At 48.4% G+C, this 25,203-nt stretch overlaps 1 protein-coding gene across 1 annotated transcript in view; it reads right to left on the bottom strand.

Annotated features, from left to right (window-relative positions):
• The window catches only part of PTPA (protein phosphatase 2 phosphatase activator), a 40,393-nt gene extending 15,392 nt beyond the window's left edge, over positions 1 to 25,001 (bottom strand). The window contains exons 1-5 of the mRNA XM_010350743.3: positions 24,697 to 25,001; positions 12,490 to 12,587; positions 9,617 to 9,703; positions 4,002 to 4,127; positions 1,618 to 1,735 (exon numbers count right to left, since the gene is read on the bottom strand). Coding sequence (XP_010349045.1) covers positions 1,618 to 1,735; positions 4,002 to 4,127; positions 9,617 to 9,703; positions 12,490 to 12,587; positions 24,697 to 24,727 — 460 coding nt within the window. The 5' untranslated portion in view covers positions 24,728 to 25,001. The remainder of the gene's footprint in view (positions 1 to 1,617; positions 1,736 to 4,001; positions 4,128 to 9,616; positions 9,704 to 12,489; positions 12,588 to 24,696) is intronic.
• Positions 25,002 to 25,203: the final 202 nt, after the last annotated feature.

The following is a 25,203-nucleotide window of genomic DNA, read 5'->3' as shown; positions in this document are numbered from 1 at the left end:
AGCCAGGGTCCAGGCTCCCATTGTTCAGGGGTTTACATGCAGCTGGGGCACCAATCCCTGCTGACCTGACCAGTCTTCCCTCTTTGATCTTTTCCCTGCTAGTCTGAGTCAAAGCCCGACCTGGTCCAAGAGGGCCCTTCTCCAGGGCCTGCCTCTGTGGCCAGGGCTCCCTCTTGTGGATCACACTCCCCAGACAAGGGGAGGGCTAAGCAGCGTTCCCATTTGCCTGCCTCAGGCCAGAAAGGAAAGGCGGGCCCTTACCAAAGCAGGGGTCCTCCTTGGCTATACAGGCCATGCCCTGACCTAGAGAACGCCTCCCTTTTTTATTTCTGAGAGGCGGGGGTCTCAGCATGGTGACTCACACATATAATCTGAGCACTTCGGGAGGCTGAGGTGGGAGAACAGCTTGAACTCAGGCGTTCAAGACCAGCCTGGGCAGCATGGTAAAACCACATCTCTATCAAAAATACAAAAATATCGGCCGGGCGCAATGACTGACACCTGTAATCCCAGTCCCAGCACTTTGGGGCCAAGGTGGCTGGATCACCAGAGGTCAGGAGTTTGAGACCAGCATGGCCAACACGGTGAAACCCTGTCTATGCTAAAAACACAAAAATTAGCAGGGCATGGTGGCGTGTGCCTGTAGTACCAGCAGGAGAATTGCTTGAACCTGGGAAGCAGAGGCTTCAGTGAGCCGAGATCACGCCACTGCACTCCAGCCTGGGTGAGAATGAGACTCCGTTTCAAAGAAAAAAGTGCCAAGCTGGTGGTGTATGCCTGTAGGTACTGGCGGGTCAGAGGTGGGAGGATTGCTTGGGTCCAGGAGTGAGCCAAGATCACATCACTGCACTGCAGCCTAGGTGACAAAGTGAGACCCTGTCTCAAAAAAGTAAATAAATATATAAATAAAACTAATTTTAAATACATTTTCAAAAAAGAGATGGGACTCTTGCTATGTTACCTAGGCTGGTCTTAAACTCCAGAGCTCAGGCAATCCTCTCCCTCAGCCTCCCAAAGTGCTGGGATTACAGGCGCACCACTGCACCTGTCTACAATTCCCTGTTAAGGTGCCCACACACTCCCTCTCCTCAAAGTCCAAACCCACTTGGCTTACATGGACCACAGATGCAAAGAGCTCAAGAGCACAGAGAATGACTAAGAGACAAGGGGTGCAAGGGAAAGAGCATGCCACAATACTACCAAGGTCACCAAGAAGCACTCTCATTTCTCAAAGCTTCAAGAAGCTGCTGCCTTGACACACAGTAAGTGTTCAATTAATTATTATTTTGAGGATGAGGCACTCAGAGAGACCATCTTCACAAGAACAGAAGGCAGCGCTGGCGCAAGCACCATGCATGGGGCATCAGCTCCCCCTGGTGGACTACAGCAGAGCCGCAGCATCCGGGCTTCCCTGCAAGCCTAGCCACTTCCCACCCCCACCCACCCCGTGCCCCCACCACAGAAACCACCCCATGCCCCAGCTGCCCCAATACTCTGCAGGTACTTGGCGAATTCTTGATGGCTCTTGCTTGCTCAGAGGGGCTTGAGACCACCTGAAGCTCCAAAAAAGCAAGCAGTGAAGACAGGTAAGTACAGAGCCCCACAAGAAGCAGGTACCTGTGCCGTAGTCAATGCGCGTGGAGTTCCCCACTGACTCCTTTAGGTAAACAGCCACCTCAGGCACAGCAGCTGCCAGATGGGTGGGGACCACTGTGGCCACCAAGTTTTCCGCTTCCTGATAACACAAGAGACACAAAGTGGTGACAGCACATTAAGCAGCATCCCAGTGGGCAGGTGCCTGGGGGCAGTACCTGACTGGAGACCCAGGCTGCCATGCCAGGCCAGCCTGGCTCCCTGTTCTGGCCGGCCACAGAAGGAAGGGGAAGGACAGCATTTATTCTCCCACAGCAGAAGACTACCCAGGTGGCTTATCATAGACTGATCCTTCCAGGGCACAGGGGTCTTGGGGCAAGACAGGAGAAATCTGGAAAAAGCCTCAACCTTCCCATCTGGTAACTCATTGGAGTCCCACCGAGACTCTGGTAGGTCAGTGCTGTGTTTCCCACATTACCACCTTCTTCACACCCTCAGGTCAGCTTGTGTCATGTGTCATCAGAAGAATGTTCACAGCAGCATTGTTTAGAGTAGCCAAAACGTGGAAACACAGCGGAAATGTCCATCAACAGTGAGATGAATAAACTGTGGTATATTCGTACAACAGAATATTACACAGCAAAGAAAAGATCTACAGCTATACACAAAAATATGGATGAATCTCAGACATGACATCAAGCAAAAGAAGCCAGACATTTATACAAAGTTCAGAAACATAGGGAAAAAAACAATTTATGGAATAGAAATCAGAAGAATCTGGCCAATATCAATTGGGACGGGGAGCACTCCAGCCAGAATGTTCTATTGCTTGACATGAGTGGTAAGTCCATGGGTAAAAAACTTGGCATGAGTGGTGAGTCCATGGGTAAAAAATATGTAAAAATCCATCAAGCTGTACAGCTATAATCTGTTAGCTTTAAGACATAACAAGGTCAGGAGTAGTGGTTCACACCTATAATCCTAACACTTTGGGAGGCCAAGGTGGGCAGATCACTTGAGGCAAGGATTTTGCAACCACCCTGGCCGGCATGACGAAACTCTGTCTCTACTAAAAATACAAAAATCAGCCAGGCCTGGTGGCAGCTGCTTGTAATCCCAGCTACTCAGGAGGCTGAGGCAGGAGGACTGCTTGAGCCCAGGAGGTCAAGGCTACAGTGAGCTGAGATCATGCCACTGCACTCCAGCCTGTGTGACAGGAAAACAAAAACAAAAACAAGACCATGTACCATCTTAAGAGTCCAGAGGCAGCCCCAGGCCTCTCTTGGGAACAGCATTTCACTGGTCCTGAGTTCTCCCTTCTGCTCCATGTGAAAATATTGGGCCAGAGAAATTAGGACCCAAATTTCCTTAAATTCAGTTGTAGACAATTGGCATGAGAATCTCCTGGAGAGCTGGTGAAAATCCAGATTCCCAGTCCCTACCCAGACCTGTAGACTCTGCTTTTCTAAGGACAGGGCCTGAGATCCTGCATTTTTATTTTTGTTTGCTTTGAATAGATAATAGCTTGATAAGATTCAAAAATAAACACATCAGTAGGGGATCAGTTAAATCAACTAGTCCATCCACACCATGGAGTACTATGCAGCTAGTATTCCAAGTGGGCATGCAATGGCTCCATAGTTCACTGCAGCCTCAAACTCCAGAGCTCAAGCCATCCTCCTGCTTCAGCCACCCAAGTAGCTGGGACCAAAGGTGTGCACCATCATTTCTTATTTTTTGCAGAAACAGGGTCTTGCTATGTTGCCCAGCCTACTCTCAAACTTCTGGGCTCAAGTGATCCCCTGCAGATGGGTACGTGGGACATTTCCAATTTGCTGTAGTACAAACAGTGACTTCATAAACAGTCTTGTGCAGAGGGCTGTATATGCAGAGTAGTGTTTCCCAGAAGATGACCAAGCAGAGTGTAAACTCATTTCTAATTTTGCTAAGTGAAATTGCCATTTTAACAAACTCTGGGATTTTTTTTTTTTTTTTTTTTTTTTTTTTTTGAGACGGAGTTTCGCTCTTGTTACCCAGGCTGGAGTGCAATGGCACGATCTCGGCTCACCGCAACCTCCGCCTCCCGGGTTCAGGCAATTCTCCTGCCTCAGCCTCCTGAGTAGCTGGGATTACAGGCACACGCCACCATGCCCAGCTAATTTTTTGTATTTTTAGTAGAGACGGGGTTTCACCATGTCGACCAGGATGGTCTCGATCTCTCGACCTCGTGATCCACCCGCCTCGGCCTCCCAAAGTGCTGGGATTACAGGCTTGAGCCACCGCGCCCGGCCGTCCTCTGGGATTTTTATATACCTAGAAGCGCTATACAATGCAGGCCTTTCCTGAGCTGGTACCAAAACCACCCTCACTGCCAGCCCAGTCCCTGGCATGTCCTGCGGCAGCCTCACCTCATCAAGTTTGGCATACCAGGTCCTGTATGCCTTATTCCCAAACCGAGAGGGCTGGTCCACTGGAGGAGTCTCATCAATCCACCTGTCCAGCGTGTTGAGAAGAGCAACTAGTTTCTCAATGGCCTGTGGAGGCAAAATAGAGGGGTCCAAGCCACGTTGACTAGTGGCTCCAGCTTAGTCACAGAGGCCACACAAATCCACTGCTGCCACACAATGACCCCTCGGCATGGCCCCTACTGGCCACTCTCCCCCAACCCTCTTTCTTCCCCACTGTCCTGATTATGAAGGGGGGTCAGGGGAGCATGATGGGCTTTCCAGAGAGGGAAGAGCACTAGGTTGATGGGACAGGGACAGGGTGGCTTCAGCACCTGGTTTCTACAGGCAGCCTACCCACAGGCTGCTGCTATAGACAAGCACAAACTCCAACCCTGACAACTTTTTACAAAGACTGTATGGGAGCCTTTTGTTCAGTATCCAATACCTACTCATCATAAAAATAATAGAAATATAAACAGAAGAAATTGAAAATGACCAGTAATCCTGCCAGCCAGAAATACACTAAACATTTTAACATACCCTTCTGTGTTGTCTTCTTAGAGTGTTTTATATTGTTTAGCACAGTGGGCTTGGATTCAAACCCCAGCTCAAACACAATTTAGTTGCTTTGAGACCTTGATCAAGTGACTAACTCTGAGCCTCTCAGTTTCTTGATCTAAAGAACACAGTGCCTGGCACAGGGTGACAGTATACATTCATCACAGGACACATTCTGCTTTGCAGCCTGCTCCTTTTCCTCATGAACCTCATTTCACAGCTACATATAAACAGAATCTTATGATAACCTTTACTAAATGTATAACATTTCATCGTGCCACTGCATTATAATTTATTTAATTCCTCACTGTTAAATGTTTGGATTATTTCCACCTGTTTCACTACCTATTTCACACACAATGCAATGGTAAATCAGCTTGCAACTCAATCTTTGTGGAAATGCCAGGTCATCATATGCAATGCTTGGAGGGCAGCAGGGTTTGAGATCCCATCCCCCCTACACCTTTCCCACAGAAGAGAGGGACCCAGAAGTAGACTCGGAGTCAGAGGTGTGGGCAGCACTGGCATATAAAATGTTACTCAATGAAGAAATAGGTGTGGCTGCCTATCCAAACCAAAGGTCAGCTAGAAGGTGCTCCTTCCAGGTATGGCTTGTAGAAACAGGCCAGCAATAGGGCTGGTGGAAACCACAATGCAAAGGCTATCTTGACTGTCTATGGAAACAAATGGTATGAGAAGAAACTTACAGAAAATCCTGGCACTGGGTAGGAACCAGCAGGGTGATACCCACATGAGAAGGTGCACCTGGGAGGGCAAGACAGACCAGGCCTGCCATGTGAAAGACTCAGCCAAGAGCTATGTATGTACTTGGGGAGAGGCAGGCTTAAGCTAATGAAACAGGCTGGCTGTGCCCCCCGCTGCATATGTGAAACCGGCCCTGAGTGCTGCTCTCTCTCATCTCCCTTTTATCTAGGCTTGAGGCACAGGAGGACAGGAAAAGTAGCCTGTAAGAGGAGAAATTTCCGTTTACACCTGGTTAAGGCAGAGGGACAGGATGGCATAAAGCTGCCTTGCTGAAATGTGAGAGCGCTGCCAGAGCCTGGCTTTGTGAAGAAACAGGAATGGCTGATAAGCACAGGCCAGACCTGACCCATGCAGCAACGGGGGCTTACAATGGATGGCACAGTCATCTTGGCCCCAGGAAGTCAGCCCCAGATTCCCCAGGGATCTCAGTCTTAGGCAAAGCACTGAAGGGGAGAGAGAAGGTGAGGGTCACAGGAGCCAGAGCCCAGCTGCTCGCTCAGCTGGGCCAATGAATAATTCAAAGGCTCCCAGCTCCTCTTCTGGAGAGGGCTTTTTGAATGTAGGGGCTGCCTCTATTGTGTGGTGTGCTGGGAGAGAAGGGCTGGAAGAAAGGGAACTGCGGCTGGAACCCCTCTGAGGCACAAAGAACAACTCCAGCTTTCTCATTCTCCCTAGGCCAGTGCTTCCTTTTTGGATTTCAGGGACCAGTAAAATCTTCCCTAAAATTTTACTGGCCATTTTTTAATTTTGCCCCCTTGTAAGTTTAAAAAAAGCAAACAGAACAACAACAAAAATAAACCTATCACATTTATTTTGCAAAAATGGAAAATCTTAACACCCATAAGAGAAGAAAAGGCATCATTTAATATAAGAGCTAGCTGGCCGGGCGCAGTGGCTCACACCTGTAATTTCAACACTTTGGGAGGCCAAGACGGGCAGATCACCCAAGGTCAGGAGTTCGAGACCAGCCAGACCAACACAGTGAAACCCCGTCTCTACTAACAATACAAAATTAGCCTGGTGTAGTGGCACATGCCTGTAATCCCAGCTACTCAGGAGCTCAGGAGGGTGAGGCAGAAGTGTTGCTTGAACCCAGGAGGCGGAGGTTGTGGTAAGCCGAGATCACACCATTGCACTCCAGCCTGGGCAATAAGAGCAAAAAGAGCAAAACTCCATCTCAAATAAATAAATAAATAAATAAAAATAATCTAGACTTTTCTTTTTTTTTTTTTTTTTTTTGAGACGGAGTTTCGCTCTTGTTACCCAGGCTGGAGTGCAATGGCGTGATCTCGGCTCACCGCAACCTCCGCCTCCCGGGTTCAGGCAAGTCTCCTGCCTCAGCCTCCTGAGTAGCTGGGATTACAGGCACGCGCCACCATGCCCAGCTAATTTTAAGTATTTTTAGTAGAGACGGGGTTTCACCATGTTAACCAGGATGGTCTCGATCTCTTGACCTCGTGATCCACCCGCCTCAGCCTCCCAAAGTGCTGGGATTACAGGCTTCAGCCACCGCGGCTGGCTAGACTTTTTTTTTTCCCCAGATGGAGTCTCACACTCTTGCCCAGGCTGGAGTGCAGTGGCGTAATCTCAGCTCACGGCAACCTCTGCCTCCAGCGTTCAAGCGATTCTCCTGCCTCAGCCTCCCGAATAGCTGAGATTACCGGTACCTGCCACCACACCCAGCTATTTTCTTGTATCTTTAGTAGAGACAGGGTTTCACCATGTTGGCCAAGCCGGTCTCGAACTCCTGACCACATGATTTACCAGCCTTAACCTCCCAAAGTGCTGGGATTACAGGAGTGAGCCACTGTGCCTGGCCAAGAGCTAGCTTTCTATGCAACACCACTGAAAATTAGAACTGACTAATGCCTAATGGTAACAATAGCTAATAATAAAAGTATTTTAGTATGTGTTAGGCACTATGCAAAAGAAAACTTGTGGAATCTCAGTGAATCTTCCCCAAGGGGCCATGAGTAGGTCTGGTAATTCTTACCATTCTACAGATGAGGAAACAGAGGGTCAAAAATGACAAGGTCACTGGTTCACATGTGATGAAACGAGCCAGCCTAATTCCAGAACCCAAATGTGTAACCACACTGCAATCCTGCCAAAGAACAGCTCTTAAGCTAAGACAATACCTGGGCCAGGCATGGTGGCTCATGCCTGTAATCCCAACACTTTGGGAGGCCGAGGCATGTGGATCACCTGAGGTAGGGGGTTTGAGACCAGCCTGGCCAACATAGTGAAACCCTATCTCTATTAAAAATACAAAATGTAGCCAGGTGTGGTGGCAGGCACTTGTAATCCCAGCTACTCGGGAGGCTGAGGCAGGAGAATCGCTTGAACCTGGGAGGCAGAGGTTGCAGTGAGCTGAGGTCATGCCATTGCACTCCAGCCTGGATGACAAGAGTGAGACTCTATCTAAAAAAAAAAAAAAAAAAAGACAATACCTGACTGGTGTGGACGGTTACCATCAAAGCCATGGGTAATTAGGGAACTTGGCAGCTAAGGATTTACTGGGGTAATTACAATCTTCCCCTTTAATTAGCCTTCCTCCACGACATTCCCGGCCCACTGAGTACAGCTGAGCATCTCTCACCGCAGGCTCGAGGAGGAATCCCCTCTTTCCCCAGCCATCCTGCACCAAAACCCTCATTCCCAGAGCACTGAGTGAGCCCAAGAGGAACCCAAAAAAACCACTGATGGGCATGGCTCCCAAGGGAAGGCTATCTACCAGAAGCACAGGCCTGGTTCTCCTGAAGTGGACAGAACAGGACCCAGGCCACCCAGCAGCCAGACAGGCCCAGGAACAGGCAGCTCTACCAGTGACGGGGTATAAGGGCAAAGCGGGCAATGTCAGTCTTGAGGCAGGTGGAGAAACTGGGCCAGGGCAGAGCCACACTTTACCCAACAAGCCCAAGGCTGTGGCTAGAGAGCTGGGTAGGCCAAGGTACTGAGAGAGACTCTTCAGGACCTGATGTCTGAGATAAGAGACTCAAGGTGGCTCTGGGCCAACTGGGACACAAACCCAAGAGGCTGCTGGAGGCCTAGGTCCTAGCCCCGGGAGACAGCATCTAGCAACAGCAAATAGCCAGTAAGGCCACACCTTCCCATCGGTATCTGCCTCCCCACAGCTCTTGCCCTCCCTACACAAACAAAACTATCTCTGAAACAACATCCAAAAAGCACCCACCAGGCAGAGTGAACCCAAACACAAAAAAATGAATGTGCCCTTTGACTCAGCATTTCCACATCTAAGAATGAATCCTTCAGAAACAAGGCCCAGAGATCCATGTGCAGGGATGTTCTGAGGAGCAGTGTTCAGGGAGACAACCTAGAAGTCTGAAGTTAGGGGCTGAGAGCCTGAGCTCGGTGGTTCACACCTGTCATCCCAGCACTTGGGGAGAACAAGGCAAGAGGATTACTTGAGCCCAGGAGTTTGAGACCAGCCTGAGCAACCTGAGACCCTGTCTCTGTATTTAAAAAAAAAAAAAAAAAGGCTGGGCATGGTGGCTCACACCCGTAATCCCAACACCTTAAGAGGCTGAAGAGGGTGGATCATAAGGTCAAGAGATGGAGACCATCCTGGCCAACATGGTGAAACCCCATCTCTACTAACAATACAAAAATTAATGGCATAGTGGCATGCACCTGTAATCCCAGCTACTCAGGAGGCTGAGGCAAGAGAATTGCTTGAAACTGGGACACAGAGGTTGCAGTGAGCCAAGATCTCGCCATTGCATTCCAGCCGGGCAACAAAGAGAGACTCCATCTCAAAAAAACAAAAACAAAAACAAAAAACATTAAATGATTAAATAAATGAGGGCACAGCTCACTGCAGGAGAAGCGCTCTTGCTCTCCTGGATGTGCGCTGTCAGTAGGGGCTGCCCTGGGAGCTGGGTTGAGAAACAGGGAGAGGTCAGCTCTGCTCTGAATGTCATACACATGTCTATTACTGATCTCTCCAGTGAGCACATTTACTTTTTTGTAATCTTTTTTAATTTGAAAAGTTATCTAAAACACCAGTTACCAAAAATACTAGCTATAAAACAGCATATTTACCTAGGTCTCAATTTTATAAATATCCATCTATTCACATATTTTAAAAATTAGAAATACAGTCACAAAAATGTGAAGTGAACACATATTCGGGCAATCTTATTTTCCGCACTGGCCCTGGGGTGGGCACTGAGCCCACAGGACACTGGAGCTCTTTTTGGAAAGGCTGCTGCAGCAGCTCCTCGTGGGCCTACCTCGGAGACTTTGTACTCGAAGGTCAGCTTCTTCCCCTTCACACCTTCGTTGAGGGTAAGGATGAACCCAATGTAGTCAGCATATGCCTACCAAACAGAGAGAAGAGGGATGGGGAGAGCAGTGGCAGGCCCTAGCACCACCACCTGCCCCCAGCTCTACCACGTTACCAAAGAGCTCTAGCTGTCTACTTCTCCTGTCCCTGGCTCCCAACCCAGTAGCAGGAGAAGTAGAAAGATGATGACAAATACCCAACCCCTACCCTCCAGAAAAGCTGGCAAGCTGGTGACCACAGACAGTAACACACTCGTCTCTAGCCAGAGTGAACCAAGTACTCACTATTGCTGCCAGCAGTTTCTTTACACAACAGCAGTGTCTATGAGGTAGACACTGCTGTCACCATCTTACAGATGAGGAAACCGTAATTTCAAGAAAAGTGATCTGCCCAAGGTCTCCCAAGAGTAAGATCTCATTAGACATGGAGCTAGGACTAGCCAGCCTAACTTCAAAACTGAGTGGGCGCATGCTTGTCCATTATGCTCCACCGCTAGGAGTTCCAGGAGTACCACCAAAGATCTCATCCCCAGTAATCAGTCACAGGCAGGCCAGACTGTCTAGCTGCAGTGCAGATGCCTGCCGCAGACAGATCTCCCCACACACCCATCTCAGCTTCCAACTGAACACTCTCTTCCCTGCTGGGCTAAAGTTACACCCAACACAAGGATAAGAACGCACTGAGGACCAGGCGCTATGGCTCACGTCTGTGATCCCAGCACTTTGGGAGGCCAAGGCAGGAGGATCACTTGAGCCTAGGTGAGACCAGCCTGGGCAACATAGCGAGCCCCCATCTCTACAAAAATTAAAGTTTCCTGGGCATGGTGATACATGCCTGTGGTCCCAGCTACTCAGGTGGCTGAAATGGGAGGATAGCTTGAGCCCAGGAGATGAAGGCTGTAGTGAGCTATGATCCTATCACTGCACTCCAGCCTGGGGGAAAGAGAGAGACCCTGTCTCAAAAAAAAAAAAAAAAAAAAAAAAAAAAAAAAAAATGCTGGCACAGTGGCTCATGACTGTAATCCCAGCACTTTGGGAGGCCAAGGCAGGTGGATCACGAGGTCAGGAGTTCAAGACCAACGGGCCAACATGGTGAAATCCCATCTCTACTAAAAAAATACAAAAATTAGCTGGGCATGGTGGCTCGTGCCTGTAATCCCAGCTACTTAGGAGGCTGAGGCAGGAGAATTGCTTGAACTGGAACCTGGGAGGCAGAGGTTGCAGTGAGCCTAGATCATGCCACTGCACTCCAGCCTGGGCTACAGAGCAAGGCTCCATCTCAAAAAAAATAATAATAATAAATAAATAATAAAAATAAAATTTAAAAAATCGCACTGAGGTGCAGGCCCCTGAGAGGCAGTTGCTGGGAACAAGTGACGCCTCTTTGGTTTTGTTTCTTCTTCATCCTATTTCCTCTCATTTTCTTCCTTTCTCCTTATCCAAGCCCATGGATGCTGGGGTGTCCACAGTAAGCCCTGAAACAGGCCCTGATATCTAGAAAGAAGCATTCCTATACCAGGATCCTCCTCCCAGTCATGGAATGACTGCCAGCAGGCCAGGCCTCTCCAAAGCAACTCTCTCAGGCCAGGGCAAGTCTGAGCCCCTATCCTGAAGGCAGCTTCACTAGAACCCATGGATTCAGACAAAGAAGCAGGTTCTCAACTAGAACAATCTGGTGCCCAGAGAAGATCTGACAACACCTGGAGACAATGCTGGTTGTGACAACTGGGGAAAGGCGTGCTGCTGACATCTAATGGGTAGAGGCCAGAGATATTACTAAATGTCCTACGTGGCACAGGCCGACCCCCTATGATGAAGAATTATCTGCCCCCAAATGTCCATACTCCTGACATTGAGGAATTCTGAGGTAAAGCAATCAAGATGATACAAGAACTGCAACCATGTCCTTTAAGCAGATGAAGGGACCAAGCTTCCCCCTAGGCTGAAGGGACTGTTGATCCTAGTGAAGACAGAAAAGACATGATAAGCATTTCCCAACACTTAGAGGGCAGGCTTGTGAAAGAGGAACCAGACAGGCATAGACGGCCCCAAACCTCAGCAAGCACAAGTCATGGAAGTTGTGGGGTGTGGGTCTCCTGGAGAATCTGCCCGGCATGCGAGGACCCCTGTGCCCAGCCTTCTGTATGAGCAATACTCTCCAGCCCAGCTCACCAGACTGGGAGCAGAAGCCTGACTAGAACTGGCCGAGAGGTCTTCCCTGAGAAATTGAAATTGACTTTCTTTTTCTCAGTTTCTCTTTCCACAGCCTGTACCAGAAGCCTAAGGAGTACAAGTGGTTATCTCCTGCCCATCATTTGGGCTGAACAGCAGAGAAAGCCAGTCTGTGCCCAGTACTCTGGGTCCCAGTTCCTAGGTATTTGCAGGCTTAGCCATATCTCTGGCTGAAGTTTCCATAAGATAGCCTCTTCTCCCCTAGAGGCACTGGCCCACACTTGCTGTTACTTGCAGCCAAGAATCAAAGTGACTCACTCCATCATTTCAGACACTCATGTTCAGCCAATGCAACAACACTTAACGGGCAATGGCTTATGAGAACCAGGAGCAGAATGCTCTCAGGCTACCCTGGTGCCAGCCTGATAAAGCAGGCAACCTTCCTGATAAAGCATCTCTGAAGACTGCCTCTGAAGGGAAAAGACAGCCAGCTCCCCTGTCACCTTGCTCCCTAGCTTCTGAAAACTCAGGCTCCAAAAGCAAGAAGGGCCAGGAACTCACTGCCTGTCAGGCCAGGAAAACCACTGTCTTTAAAAAGCCCAAGTTTCTCACCGCAGTTCCAACCCGAAAGTGCAGACACCACTGGTACCTGAGAACGCTTCCATTTGCCCATGTCTGGAACTGTGTGGATCTCCTTTTTTGGAATGATGAAGTTCGGAGTGGCTGGAGGGGCCTCCTCCAAAGAATCTTGACAAAGAAAATGAAAAAGCAAATAGGTAAATAGAATCCTCCCCTACAACATACAAACACTCTTTTTTTTTTTTTTTTTTTTTTTTTTAATTGAGACGGAGTTTTGCTCTTGTTGCCCAGGCTGGAGTACAGTGGCATTGATCTCGGCTGACTGCAACCTCCGCCTCACAAATTCAAGTGAGTCTCCTGCCTCAGCCTCCCGAGTAATTGGGATTACAGACATGCATCACCAAGCCCAGCTAATTTTTGCATTTTTAGTAAAGATGGGGTTTCACCATGTTGGCCAGGCTGGTCTCAAACTCCCCACCTCAGGTGATCCACCTGCCTCAGCCTCCGAAAATACTGGGATTACAGGCGTGAGCCACCACACCTGTCCTCTCTTTCACTTTTAAACCAAAACTCCAACACCTGAGCCCTAGCATAAACCAGACTCATACTTCCAGGATGGAGTAATGCCTTGTTAAGCTAAACCCACCAGCCTCCTGCCTGCCCTTCCTCAGTCTGGGGAGGGAAGAGAAGGGAAATATTGACAATCCCTTCAATAACCATACCCTTCCTTCCTTCTCCCCACCAGAGCAGGATGGTTAGAAAAATAAAACCAGGTTGATGTTTTAGACATACATAGGCAATTCACATAAGAAAAAAAACACTAATTGCAACAAACAATTGGAATAAACTGGCAATCTCTTGAATAAGAATAGACATGTAAATTATACGTGATTTCTCTTCCTGGATAACGTTGGCAAATTAAAAACATCAACTAGTTGTAGCAGCTCATACCTAATCCTAGCTTTGGGAGGCCAAAGCAGGCACATCACTCGAGGCTAGGGGTTCAAGACCAGCCTGGCCAACTTGGCAAAACCCCATCTTTACAAAAAAATTAAAAATTAGCTGGCCAGTGTTGCTGTGCACCTATAGTCCCAGCTTGAGAGGCTGAAGCAGGAGGATCACCTGAGCCCAGGAAGCAGAGGATGCAGTGAACCGAGATCACACCACTGCACTCCAGCCTGGATGACAGAGCGAGACTCTGTCTCAAAAAAAAGAAAAAGAAAAAGACATCTGACATTGATTCCAAGAAGAGGAAACAAAAACTCTCCTACTCTGTGGGTGGGAAGGTTAGTTGGTAGGACCTGCTAAGGGGGCAACTCAGCACCATCTTTTGAATTAAAAAACTGCATATATACAGTAAGTCAACAGTTCTACTTATAGGAATCTATCCTTCAGATATGTTCATGGAAACAGACAAAGATATACACAAAGGTGCTTAATGCATCAAAAAAAAAAAAAAAAAAGGGTGGACACAGTGGCTCACACCTGTAATCCCAGCACTTTTGCATTTCTGGGAGGCCCAGGCAGGAGGATAACTTGAGCCCAGGAGTTTGACATCAACCTGGGCAACATAGCGAGACGAGATGCTATCTCTACCTTTTTTTTTTTTTTTGAGATGGAGCCTTGCTCTGTAGACCAAACTGGAGTGCAGTGGCGTGACCTCAGCTCACTGCAACTTCCACCTCCTGGGTCCCAGTTCAAGCAATTCTCCTACCTCAGCCTCCCAAGTAGCTGGGATTACAGGCACAAGCCACCATGCCCAGCTAATATTTGTATTTTTTAGTAGAGACAGGGTTTCATCATGTTGGCCAGTCTGGTCTTGAACTCCTGACCTCATGATCTACCTGCCTTGGCCTCCCAAAGTGCTGGGATTACAGGCATGAGCCACCACGCCTGGCCTCCACCTCATTTTTTTAAAAAAATTTTTAGGCTGGCTGTGGTGGCTTGTGCCTATAATCCCAGCACTTCTGGAGGCTGAGGTGGGTGAATTATACCTGAGGTCAGGATTTCAAGACCGGCCTGACCAACAGAGTGAAACCCCATCTCTCCTAAAAGTATAAAATTTAGCCAGGTATGGTAGCATATGCCTGTAATCCCAGCTACTTGGGAGGCTAAGGCAAGAGAACTGCTTGAACCCAGGAGGCAGAGGTTGCAGTGAGCCAAGATTGTGCCATCACACTCCAGCCTAGGCAACAAGAGTAAAACACTGTCTTAAAAAAATTTTTTTTTAATTACAAATAACTCAAATAGGCTGGGCATGGTGGTGGCTCATGCCTGCAATCCCAGCACTCTGGGAGGACAAGGCAGGAGGATCACAATGTCAGGAGTTCAAGACCAGTCTGGCCAACATGGTGAAACCCCGTCTCTACTAAAAATACAAAAATTAGCCAGGCATGGTGGCAGGTGCCTATAATCTCAGCTACTCGGGAGGCGGCAAGAGAAGTGCTTGAACCTGGGAAGCAGAGGTTGCAGTTAACCGAGAATGCACCATTGTATTCCAGCTCTGGGCGACAGAGCAAGACTCCGTCTTGAGGAGAAAAAAAAAACCCAAATACCAGTTGATAAGACAATGGGTAAATAATGATATGCCCAGGCCAGGCACTGTGACTCATTCCTGTAATCCCAGCATTTTGGGAGGCTGAGGTGGGTGGATCATTTAAGGTCAGGAGTTCCAGACCAGCCTGGCCAACACAGAGAAACCCCATCTCTACTAAAAAATACACAAATTAGCCAGGCATGATGGTGCACACCTATAATCCCAGTTGCTTGGGAAGCTGGGGCAGGAGAATCACTTAAACTAGGGAGGTGGAGGTTGCAATGAGCTGATATTGTTCCACTGCACTTCAGCCTGGGAGACAGAGTAAGACTCTGCCTAAAAAACAAAAAAGACAGGCTGGGCGCGGTGGCTCAAGCCTGTAATCCCAGCACTTTGGGAGGCCGAGGCGGGTGGATCACGAGGTCAAGAGATCGAGACCATCCTGGTCAACATGGTGAAACCCCGTCTCTACTAAAAATACTAAAAATTAGCTGGGCATGGTGGCACATGCCTGTAATCCCAGCTACTCAGGAGGCTGAGGCAGGAGAATTGCCTGAACCCAGGAGGCGGAGGTTGCAGTGAGCCGAGATCGCGCCATTGCACTCCAGCCTGGGTAACAAGAGCGAAACTCCATCTCAAAAAAAAAAAAAAAAAGAGGCCAGCTGTGGTGGTTCACTCATGTAATCCCAGCATTTTAGGAGGCCGAGGCGGGTGGATCCCTTGAGACCAAGAATTCGAGACCAGCGTCACCAACACAGTGAAACTCCATCTCTGATAAAAATAGAAAAATTTCCCAAGTGTAGTGGCACACACCTATAATCTCAGCTACGCAGGAGGCTGAGGCAGGAGAATCGCTTGAAAACAGGAGGGGGAGGTTGCAGTGAGCAGAGATCACACCACTGCACTCCAGCCCAGGCAACACAGCAAGACTCCGTCTCAAAAAATTTAAAAAATGCCCACATAATAAATATTTTCATAGCTTATAAAGAATAAAACCTAGGCCAGGCACAGTGGCTGATGCCTGTAATCCCAACACTTTGGGAGGCTGAGGCAGGCAGATTGCTTTAATCCAGGAGTTTGAAACCAGCCTGGACCACATGGCCAAACCCCATTTCTATAAAAAATGCAAAAATTAGCCAGGTGTGGTGGTGCACACCTGTAGTCCTAGCTACTTGGCGACTGAGGCAGGAGGATCACTTGAGCCCAGAAGGCTGAGGCTGAAGTAAGCCACTGCACTCCAGCCTTGGTGACAGAGCAAGACCCCCGTCTTGAAAAAACAAAACAAAAAAAATTAGAAACAACCCAAATATCAGTTAAGATGATTAGTAAATAATAATATGCCCACATAATGGAAATTCTCATAGCTTGTAGAAAGAATAAAATCTAGGCCAGGCACAGTGGCTTACACGTGTAATTCCAGAACTTTGGGAGGCCCAGGTGGGAGAATCGCTTGAGCCCAGGAGTTCAAGACCAGCCCAGGCGACACAGGGAGATCCCCATCTCTACAAGTAATTTAAAAATTAGCCAGGCGTGGTGGCTCACACCTGTTATCTCAGCACTTTGGAAGTTCGAGGCTGACGGATCAGAAGGTCAGGAGTTCGAGACCAGCCTGGCCAATATGGTGAAACCCCATCTCTACTAAAAATACAAAAATTCATGGTGGCTCACACCTGTAATCTCAGCACTTTGGGAGGCCAAGGCAGGCAGATCACCTGAGGTCAGGAATTCAAGACCAGCCTGGCCAACATGGCAAAACTCCGTCTCTACTAAAAATAACTGAATTAGCTGGGTGTGGTGGCTGGTGTCTGTAATCCCAGCTACTAGGAAGGCTGAGGCAGGGAGAATGGCTTGAACCCGGGAGGTGGAGGTTGCAGTGAGCCCTCGTCAGTGTACTCTAACCCAGGTGACAGAGCAAGACTCATCTCACACACACACACAAAAAAAAAAAAAAAAAAAAAAAATTAGCCAAACATAATGGTGTGTGCCTATAGCTACTTGGAGGCTGAGGCAGAAGAATCACTTGAACCCAGGAGGCAGAGGTTGCAGTGAGCTGAGATGGTACCAATGCACTCTAGCCTAGGCAACAGAGTGAGACTTCATCTCAAGGAAAAAAAAAATTAGCTGGGTGTGGTGACACATGCCTGTGGTCCCATCTACTCAGGAGGCTGGGGTAGGAGGATCACCTGAGCCCAGGAGGTCAAAGTCACAATGAGCCATGATCGTGGCATTGCACTTTAACCCTGGCAAAAGAGTGAGACTGTCTCAAAAAATAATAATAAAAAATAAAGAATGTGGCCAGGCACGGTGTAGCTCACGCTTATAATTTTGGCACTTTAGGAGGCCTAGGCGGGTGGATTGCCTGAGCTCAGGAGTTCAGACCAGCCTGGGCAACGTTGCAAAACCTTGTCTCTACTGAAAATACAAAAAATTGGCCAGGATGGTGGCACACACCTGTAATCCCAGCTACTCAGGAGGCTGAGGCAGGAGAATGGCTTGAACCCAGGAGGCAGAGTTTGCAGTGTGCCATCCATTCCAGCCTGGGCAACAGAATGAGACTGTCTCAAAAAAATAAATAAATAATGAATGAATGAAATCTATACTACTGACATAAGAAATACAGCCTAGATTAAATTCAAAAAAAAAGAAAAAGGCCAGGCGCAGTGGCTCAAGCCTACAATCCCAGCACTTTGGGAGGCCAAGGTGGGTGGATCACGAGGTCAAGCAATCAAGACCATCCTGGTCAACATAATGAAACCCCGTCTCTACTAAAAATACAAAAAATTAGCTGGGCATGGTGGTGCGTGCCTGTAATCCCAGCCACTCAGGAGGCTGAGGCAGGAGAATTGCCTGAACCCAGGAGGCGGAGGCTGCGGTGAGCCGAGATCGCGCCATTGCACTCCAGCCTGGGTAACAAGAGCGAAACTCCGTCTCAAAAAAAAAAAAAAAAAAAAAGTGAAGAAAGAAAACTGTACTATAATATATAGTAAAATCCCATTCTTACAAAACGGGAACTATCCACAGCAACATAAATCACACATACACATATTAGTATAGTCATGGGCTGCATAACAATGTTTCAGTCAGTCAGCAACAGACTGTGCCTACGATGATGGTCCCATAGATTTTAACGGAGTGTATATAGAAACCTGATACTGTATGTGGCACTTGATGTTAGCACTGCAGATCAAGTAGGGGAAAGGGCTGATGTTCAGTAACAGTGCTGGGACATTTGGTTTCTCCTATGAAAAATATATATATTAATAAATTTTGGGCTGGGCGCGGTGGCTCACGCCTATAATCCCAGCACTTTGGGAGGCCGAGGCGGGTGAATCATGAGGTAAAGAGATCGAGACCATCCTGGTCAACAAGGTGAAACCCCGTCTCTACTAAAAATACAAATAAATTAGCTGGGCGTGGTGGCGCACGCCTGTAGTCCTAGCTACTCAGGAGGCTGAGGTAGGAGAGTTGCTTGAACTCAGGAGGCGGAGGTTGTGGTGAGCTGAGATCGTTCCATTGCACTCCAGCCTGGGTAACAAGAGCGAAACTGCATCTCAATAAAAAAATAAAAATAAAAAAATAATAAATAAATAAAATAAATTTTAAAATATATACTATCTAGGTTTGTGCGAGTACACTCTATGATGTTCCCACAATGAGGAAATCACCTAACGTCACATTTATCAGAATGTGTCCCTGTTGTTAAGTGATGCATGACTGTATATGTGTTGCAAAAAGCTAAAAGATTAAATATCAGAGTTACTGATAGTCATTTCTAGGGGATGTGATTTATATAGGACTTCTATCATCTAAGTCACATATTACTTTTAAAAACAAGGCAGGACGTGGTGGCTCACATCTGTAATCCCAGCACTTTGGGAGGCCCAGGTGGGCAGATCATGAGGTCAGGAGATTGAGACCATCCTGGCCAACATGGTGAAACACCGTCTCTACTAAAAATACAAAAAAATTAGCCAGGCGTGGTGGCACATGCCTGTAGTCCCAGCTACTCGGGAGGCTGAGGCAGGAGAATCACCCGAACCCAGGAAACAGAGGTTGCAGTAAGCCAAGATCATGCCACTGCTCTCTAACCTGGGCAACAGAGCAAAACTCCATCTCAAAAATAAAATAAAATGAAATTAGCCCTGCATGGTAGCATGTGTGACCGTAGTCCCAGCTACTAGGGAGGCTATGACATGAGGATGACTGGAGTCTGGAAGGTCGAGGCTACAGTGAGTCATGATCATGTCACTGCACTCCAGCCTGGGTGACAGAGTAAGACCCTATCTCAAAAATAAATAGCAGCAACAGAAGTAAGCACATAGAACCTTTGTAATCAAACAAAAGCAAGAGTTTCTATATTTTCCAGTTGGTATAGGAAAGGAAAACCCAGAGAAGTTCCATGCTGACCTAGAGGCAAACTTAATGCCAAAGCCAGCTGCTTCCTAGAAGTGCCCTTGCTAGCCAACACTCTCTTCACCACACTGCAGGACTCCCTTCACTCTGTGACCCAGAAATACAAGCCCTCAATCCTTTCTTCTTTTCTTTTCCTTTTTTCTCCTTTTCTTTTTTACAAAGCAATCCTTTCTTCTTTTTTTTTTTTTTTGAGAAGGAGTTTCGCTCTTGTTACCCAGGCTGGAGTGCAATGGCGCGATCTCGGCTCACCGCAACCTCTGCCTCCTGGGTTCAGGCAATTCTCCTGCCTCAGCCTCCTGAGTAGCTGGGATTACAGGCACGCGCCACCATGCCCAGCTAATTTTTTGTATCTTTAGTAGAGACGGGGTTTCACCATGTTGACCAGGATGGTCTCGATCTCTCGACCTCGTGATCCACCCGCCTTGGCCTCCCAAAGTGCTGGGATTACAAGCTTGAGCCACCGCGCCCGGCCAATCCTTTCTTCTTAATTCCAAAATCCATAAAGCTCTGAAAACCCAGTTTTTAAAAAAATAAGTTTACCATAAGGTCATTAGGTATGAAACCTAAACTAATAGGAAGACATGTACAGGCTTTGTGTATCTGACTTACTGAGGGTATTTATACATTTTGCTGAAATAATTTTTTCGCTTATGGGATGCTGTCTTCTGAGATATGAAAAACTCTGCATTTCAAAACACACCTGACCCCAAGGGTTTTGGATACAGAGTTGTAGACCTGAATTTACAGTTGGAGAAGTGTTAGATTAGTAAGCATTTCCTTTAAATACGCAAACTCTCAGCCGGGTGCAATGGCTCACACCTGTAATCCCAGCACTTTGGGAGGCCAAGGTGAGCGGACCACTTGAGGTTGGGAGTTCGAGACCAGCCTGACCAACATGGAGAAACCCCGTCTCTACTAAAAATACAAAATTAGTCGTACATGGTGGCACATGCCCATAATCTCAACTACTCGAGAGGCTGAGGCAGGAGAATCACTTGAACCTGGGAGGCAGAAGTTGCAGTGAGCTGAAATCATGCCACTGCACTCCAGCCTGGGCAACAAGACAAAATTCCATCTCAAAAATAAATAAATAAATAAAAATGCAAACTCTCACTACAGCAAAGTGAAAGAGTGATGCAGAAGAGTAAAGGACTAGCAGTCACAAATGACACGTTATAAATCTGTCCCACTGCCTTCCTCTTAAAACCTAGCTGACATCAGCTACATGGAGAAAAAGGGACAGAGACCTAAGAAGTTTCCTGAACACGAAACATCTGGAGAAACAGAGCCTGTCTGGAGAGGTCCTGAGGAAAGGGAAAGTGTCAGGGGACTTGGAGACCTAAGGAGAAGGACAGAGAATCTGAGTTTAGAGAAAGACAAATCTCTGCCTAATTCAAACCTGGGCCACAGAAAGAGACCAGAAGCTCTCTTCCTCCTCCCACCTGTCCTGCAAGCTCTGTTCCCAGAACCCAAAACTGAGGCCCCTGCTATTAGTAAATTGGCACTTCAAGTAAGATGCCAAATAAAAAGCTTTGTAGGTCAGACTAGTAACCCAACCACATTGCTTTTATGGGAAAATGTGTCCCACATTCCATATAATCAACTTGCAAATGATCTTTGGGAACCTACAGCCCTTTTGTAAGTGTGAGATAACCGTTCCCTGCAAAGGGAGAGCCCTCCTTGGAGGCTGCAGTGAGCCAAGATTATGCTACTGCACTCCAGCCTGGGTGACAGAGTAAGACTCTGTCTCAAAAAAAAAAAAAAAAAGAGAGACAGCCCTCCTGACATTATTTCACAAGGATATTTCACAGCAAGAAAGCCTTCAGGCCAGTCCATGTTTGGGAAAAGGCTACCTTACCGGGAAGCACTATAACAAATTACTGATGAAACACACAAGTTGCCGTAACACACAATCCCAAATCGAAGAAACAAGCCTTCAAAGACAGGGCTGTGATAAAAGAGGTCACGCCCACAGTCTCTCCAGCCTCAGATTATGTCTCTGACAAAGGTTCCAAGAGACAGTGGATTCCCAACAACCTCACAGTATAAAAGTAACATCCAGAATTTTAGAAATGTTCCTTCCTAAGCCCCCAACAAAGACTCTAACATACAGTGTTATCATCAGCCATTTGATACTGGTCTACATGTCCAACCTGCACAATTTTGAAACTTTGAAAAAGATAAAAGCAATCAGCATTTACTTATTGCCTACTATGTCCTATGCTTTGCACATCTTCTTATAGAACACATACTACAACTCTATCAAGAGAGCATACTAGCCTCATTTTAAGAAATAACTGAGAGGGCCGGGCGCAGTGGCTCAAGCCTGTAATCCCAGCACTTTGGGAGGCTGAGACGGGTGGATCACGAGGTCAAGAGATCAAGACCATCCTGGTCAACATGGTGAAACCCCGTCTCTACTAAAAATACAAAAAATTAGCTGGGCACGGTGGCATGTGCCTGTAATCCCAGCTACTCAGGAGACTGAGGCAGGAGAATTGCTTGAACCCGGGAGGCGGAGGTTGCGGTGAGCCGATCGCGCCATTGCACTCCAGCCTGGGTAACAAGAGCAAAACTCTGTCTCAAAAAAAAAAAAAAAAAAGAAAGAAAAGAAATAAATAACTGAGGCTTTTTTCTTGGGGAAAAAAAAAGAAATTTTAAAAAAAAGAGAGGTAACTGATACAGAGGCTATGACCTGCCAGGCAGAGCCAGATCCCTGTGACTCCAAAATCCAGTTTTCATCACTGCATTGAGTTAAGGGGAACTTCTTGGCCACGTGCAGTGGCTCACGCCTGTAATCCCAACATTTTGGGAGGCTGGGTGGGCGAAACGCTTGAGGCCAGGAGTTTAAGACCAGCCTGGCCAACATGGCAAAATCCTGTCTCTACTAAAAACACAAAAAATTAGCCCAGCACGGTGGCAGGCACTGTAAACTCAGCAACTCAGGAGGCTGAGGTATGAGAATCGCATGAACTCCGGAGGCGGAGGTTGCAATGAGCCAGCCTGGGTGACAGAATGAGATTCCATCTCAAAAAAAAAAGGGAGCAGGAGAAAAAAGAAACAAGAAGAAGAGGAGGAGGACCATGTCCAGGGACCTGGATCTTTCCAGCCATGGATAACCTCCCTGAGCCTTCCTCTCTTTCGGGGCACAGGTTCTCTCTCCCCCTACTCCCCAACCCCATTCATCTTCAGAGACACATTCATCTCACTGATAACTGTGGTTGCCTTATATCTCCTATCTCTCTTTTTTCATTTTTTTTTTTTTTTGAGACGGAGTTTCGCTCTTGTTACCCAGGCTGGAGTGCAGTGGCGCGATCTCGGCTCACAGCAACCTCCGCCTCCTGGGTTCAGGCAATTCTCCTGCCTCAGCCTCCTGAGTAGCTGGGATTACAGGCACGAGCCACCATGCCCAGCTAATTTTTTGTGTTTTTAGTAGAGACGGGGTTTCCCCATGTTGATCAGGATGGTCTCGATCTCTCGACCTCGTGATCCACCCGCCTCGGCCTCCCAAAGTGCTGGGATTACAGGCTTGAGCCACCGCGCCCGGCCTATATCTCCTATCTCTTGATGTCATTACCAGAACTTTGATTTGAGACGGAGTCTCGCTCTGTCGCCCAGGCTGGAGGGCAGTGGCACAGTCTTGGCTCACTGCAACCTCTGCCTCCCAGGTTCAAGTGATTCTCCTGCCTTAGCCTCTTGAGTAGCTGGGATTACAAGCACGTGCCACCACGCCCGGCTAATTTTTGTATTTTGAGTAGAGACAGCGTTTCATTATGTTGGCCAGGCTGGTCTCCAACTCCTGATCTCATCAAGTGAGCCGTCCTCCTCAGCCTCCCAAATTGCTTTGATTACAGGTGTGAGCCACTGTGCTCAGAGTCATTACCAGAACTTTTTTTTTGAGACTGAGTCTTGTTCTGTCACCAGGCTGGAGTACAGTGATGCAATCTTGGCTCACTGCAACCTCTGCCTCCCGGGTTCAAACAGTTCTCCTGCCGCAGCCCCCAGGCCCCCAGCTGAAACTACAGGCACATGCCACCATGCCCAGCTAATTTTTGTATTTTTCCTAAAGACAGGGTTTCACCATGTTGGCCAGGATGGTCTCTATCTCTTGACCTCGTGATCTGCCCACCTCCACCTCCCAAAGTGCTGGGATTACAGGTGTGAGCCACCGCGCCCGGCCCCCTTACCAGAACTTATAAGACAAGCTTGTCCAACCCTCAGCCCAGGACAGCTTTGAAAGCAGCTGGACACAAATTTGTAAACTTTCTTAAAACATTATGAGTTTTTTTTATTTTTGTTTTTTTGCTCATCAGCTATTGTTAGTGTGACCCAAGACAATTCTTCTTCCAATGTGGCTTAGGGAAGGCACAAGACTGGACGCCCCGTTCTAAGGGCACACACACACAGAGGTTTTGTACAAAATAAATGTCTGCTTTTCAATGTCCTAAGAAACGGAGCCCAGCTCTTTGTTCATCTCTTTTGCGGGGTATGGAGGGGATGCCTTTTCCAATTTTCAAAGTTTCTCCCTCCCAAGACCTTCCCAGGGACCACAAAATTGGAGACAGGATACCAGGAATATCAAATGCTTTCAAAACATTAGCTGTGTTTGGTGAGCCAACCTATTTACCCCTCTGCCGGGAATGTCAAAGTTATCTACGGCCAGTCCTTAGTTCAAGGTAGGTTGGCAAACGGCCTTCTCCTTCTCCAGAAAAGGGGTCCCCGCAGCACCTCCATCTCAGTTATTTGAGATGAACTAAAAAGAGGGTTCAGTGTAAACAAAAGTTACAGGAGGAGATGCCAGAAAGACTAACCTCCTTCCCAAGGAGCCTTTTAAAATTAGGGGTTTAGACACCACGGGCAGTTTCCCTCAATAAATTCTCAGGCACTGAAACCAGAAGGTAGGTGGATGCGGGGTGAGCAGGACGCGGGGGCTGAACACGGGGACGGGGCGCCTAGTAACAACGGCAGCCTCCGGAATCGCTGTCGCCTCCTTCCCTGGCAACTTCCCCGCCAGGTCAACAGCTTACTCAAGCACGCGCTGCCCAGAGATGCAAAAGGACCCCTTCCGGCGCTACCCACCGGGCACTCGGGCATCCCGGGCTCCCCCAAAACCCAAAGCTGCGCCCCAATCACCACGCCCTTGCAGCCCCAGGTTCCCGCCCCAGCGGCGCCCCACCACCCACCTCTCCCCTAAGGCCATTCAACTCTGTTCCTCCTCGGGGCCGCCCAGCTTTTGCCCCTCCACTTCCTCCTCTCGCCCTCCTGAGCCCCCCACACCTGGCACCGCCCCCATCCTACCCCACCCCGGCCCGGCCCCACCGGCCTCACCTGGCGGCGGCTGCCGCTCGCCCTCAGCCATCTTGCTCCGGCCAGGAGCCAGCCGAGATGCCTGCAGTCCCCTGTCGCCTTTCACCGCTGCACCCACCCTTCCTCTCCCCGGCTCCACCAAACGCTTCGAGCTTCCTGAAAACAAGTGAGCGCCGGCGGGCTATAACCGAAAACCGAGAGTTAAAGTCACCCCAGCGAAGACGGCCGCCATGTCGGTGCGGGGCGCTCAGGGAGCATGCCTATTAACGGCCGACGCGCGGCCGACGCGCGGACCCGGGCGACCGCCATGTCAGTGCGGGGCCCGCGGGGCGCATGCGCGCCAACGGCTGCCACACGCCCGGCTCACCAACGGCAGTCAAAACGGCTGGCGCCGTGGCCGCCATGATTGTGCGGGGCGTGAAGTTTGGGTGGTGCGCAGCCATGTTTTTGCGGGGCAGTCTCCACCTGTCATCTTTGTGGGTGGTACTGACCCTAACCCGAGGAATGGTAGAGGACATTCCCCGATCA

The sequence above is a fragment of the Saimiri boliviensis genome, chromosome 2, assembly GCF_048565385.1.
Source record: "Saimiri boliviensis isolate mSaiBol1 chromosome 2, mSaiBol1.pri, whole genome shotgun sequence".
Classification (NCBI taxonomy): Eukaryota; Metazoa; Chordata; class Mammalia; order Primates; family Cebidae; genus Saimiri; species Saimiri boliviensis.
Note: the sequence above shows the minus strand (reverse complement) of the source record. Positions and strands in the feature narration are given on the sequence as shown.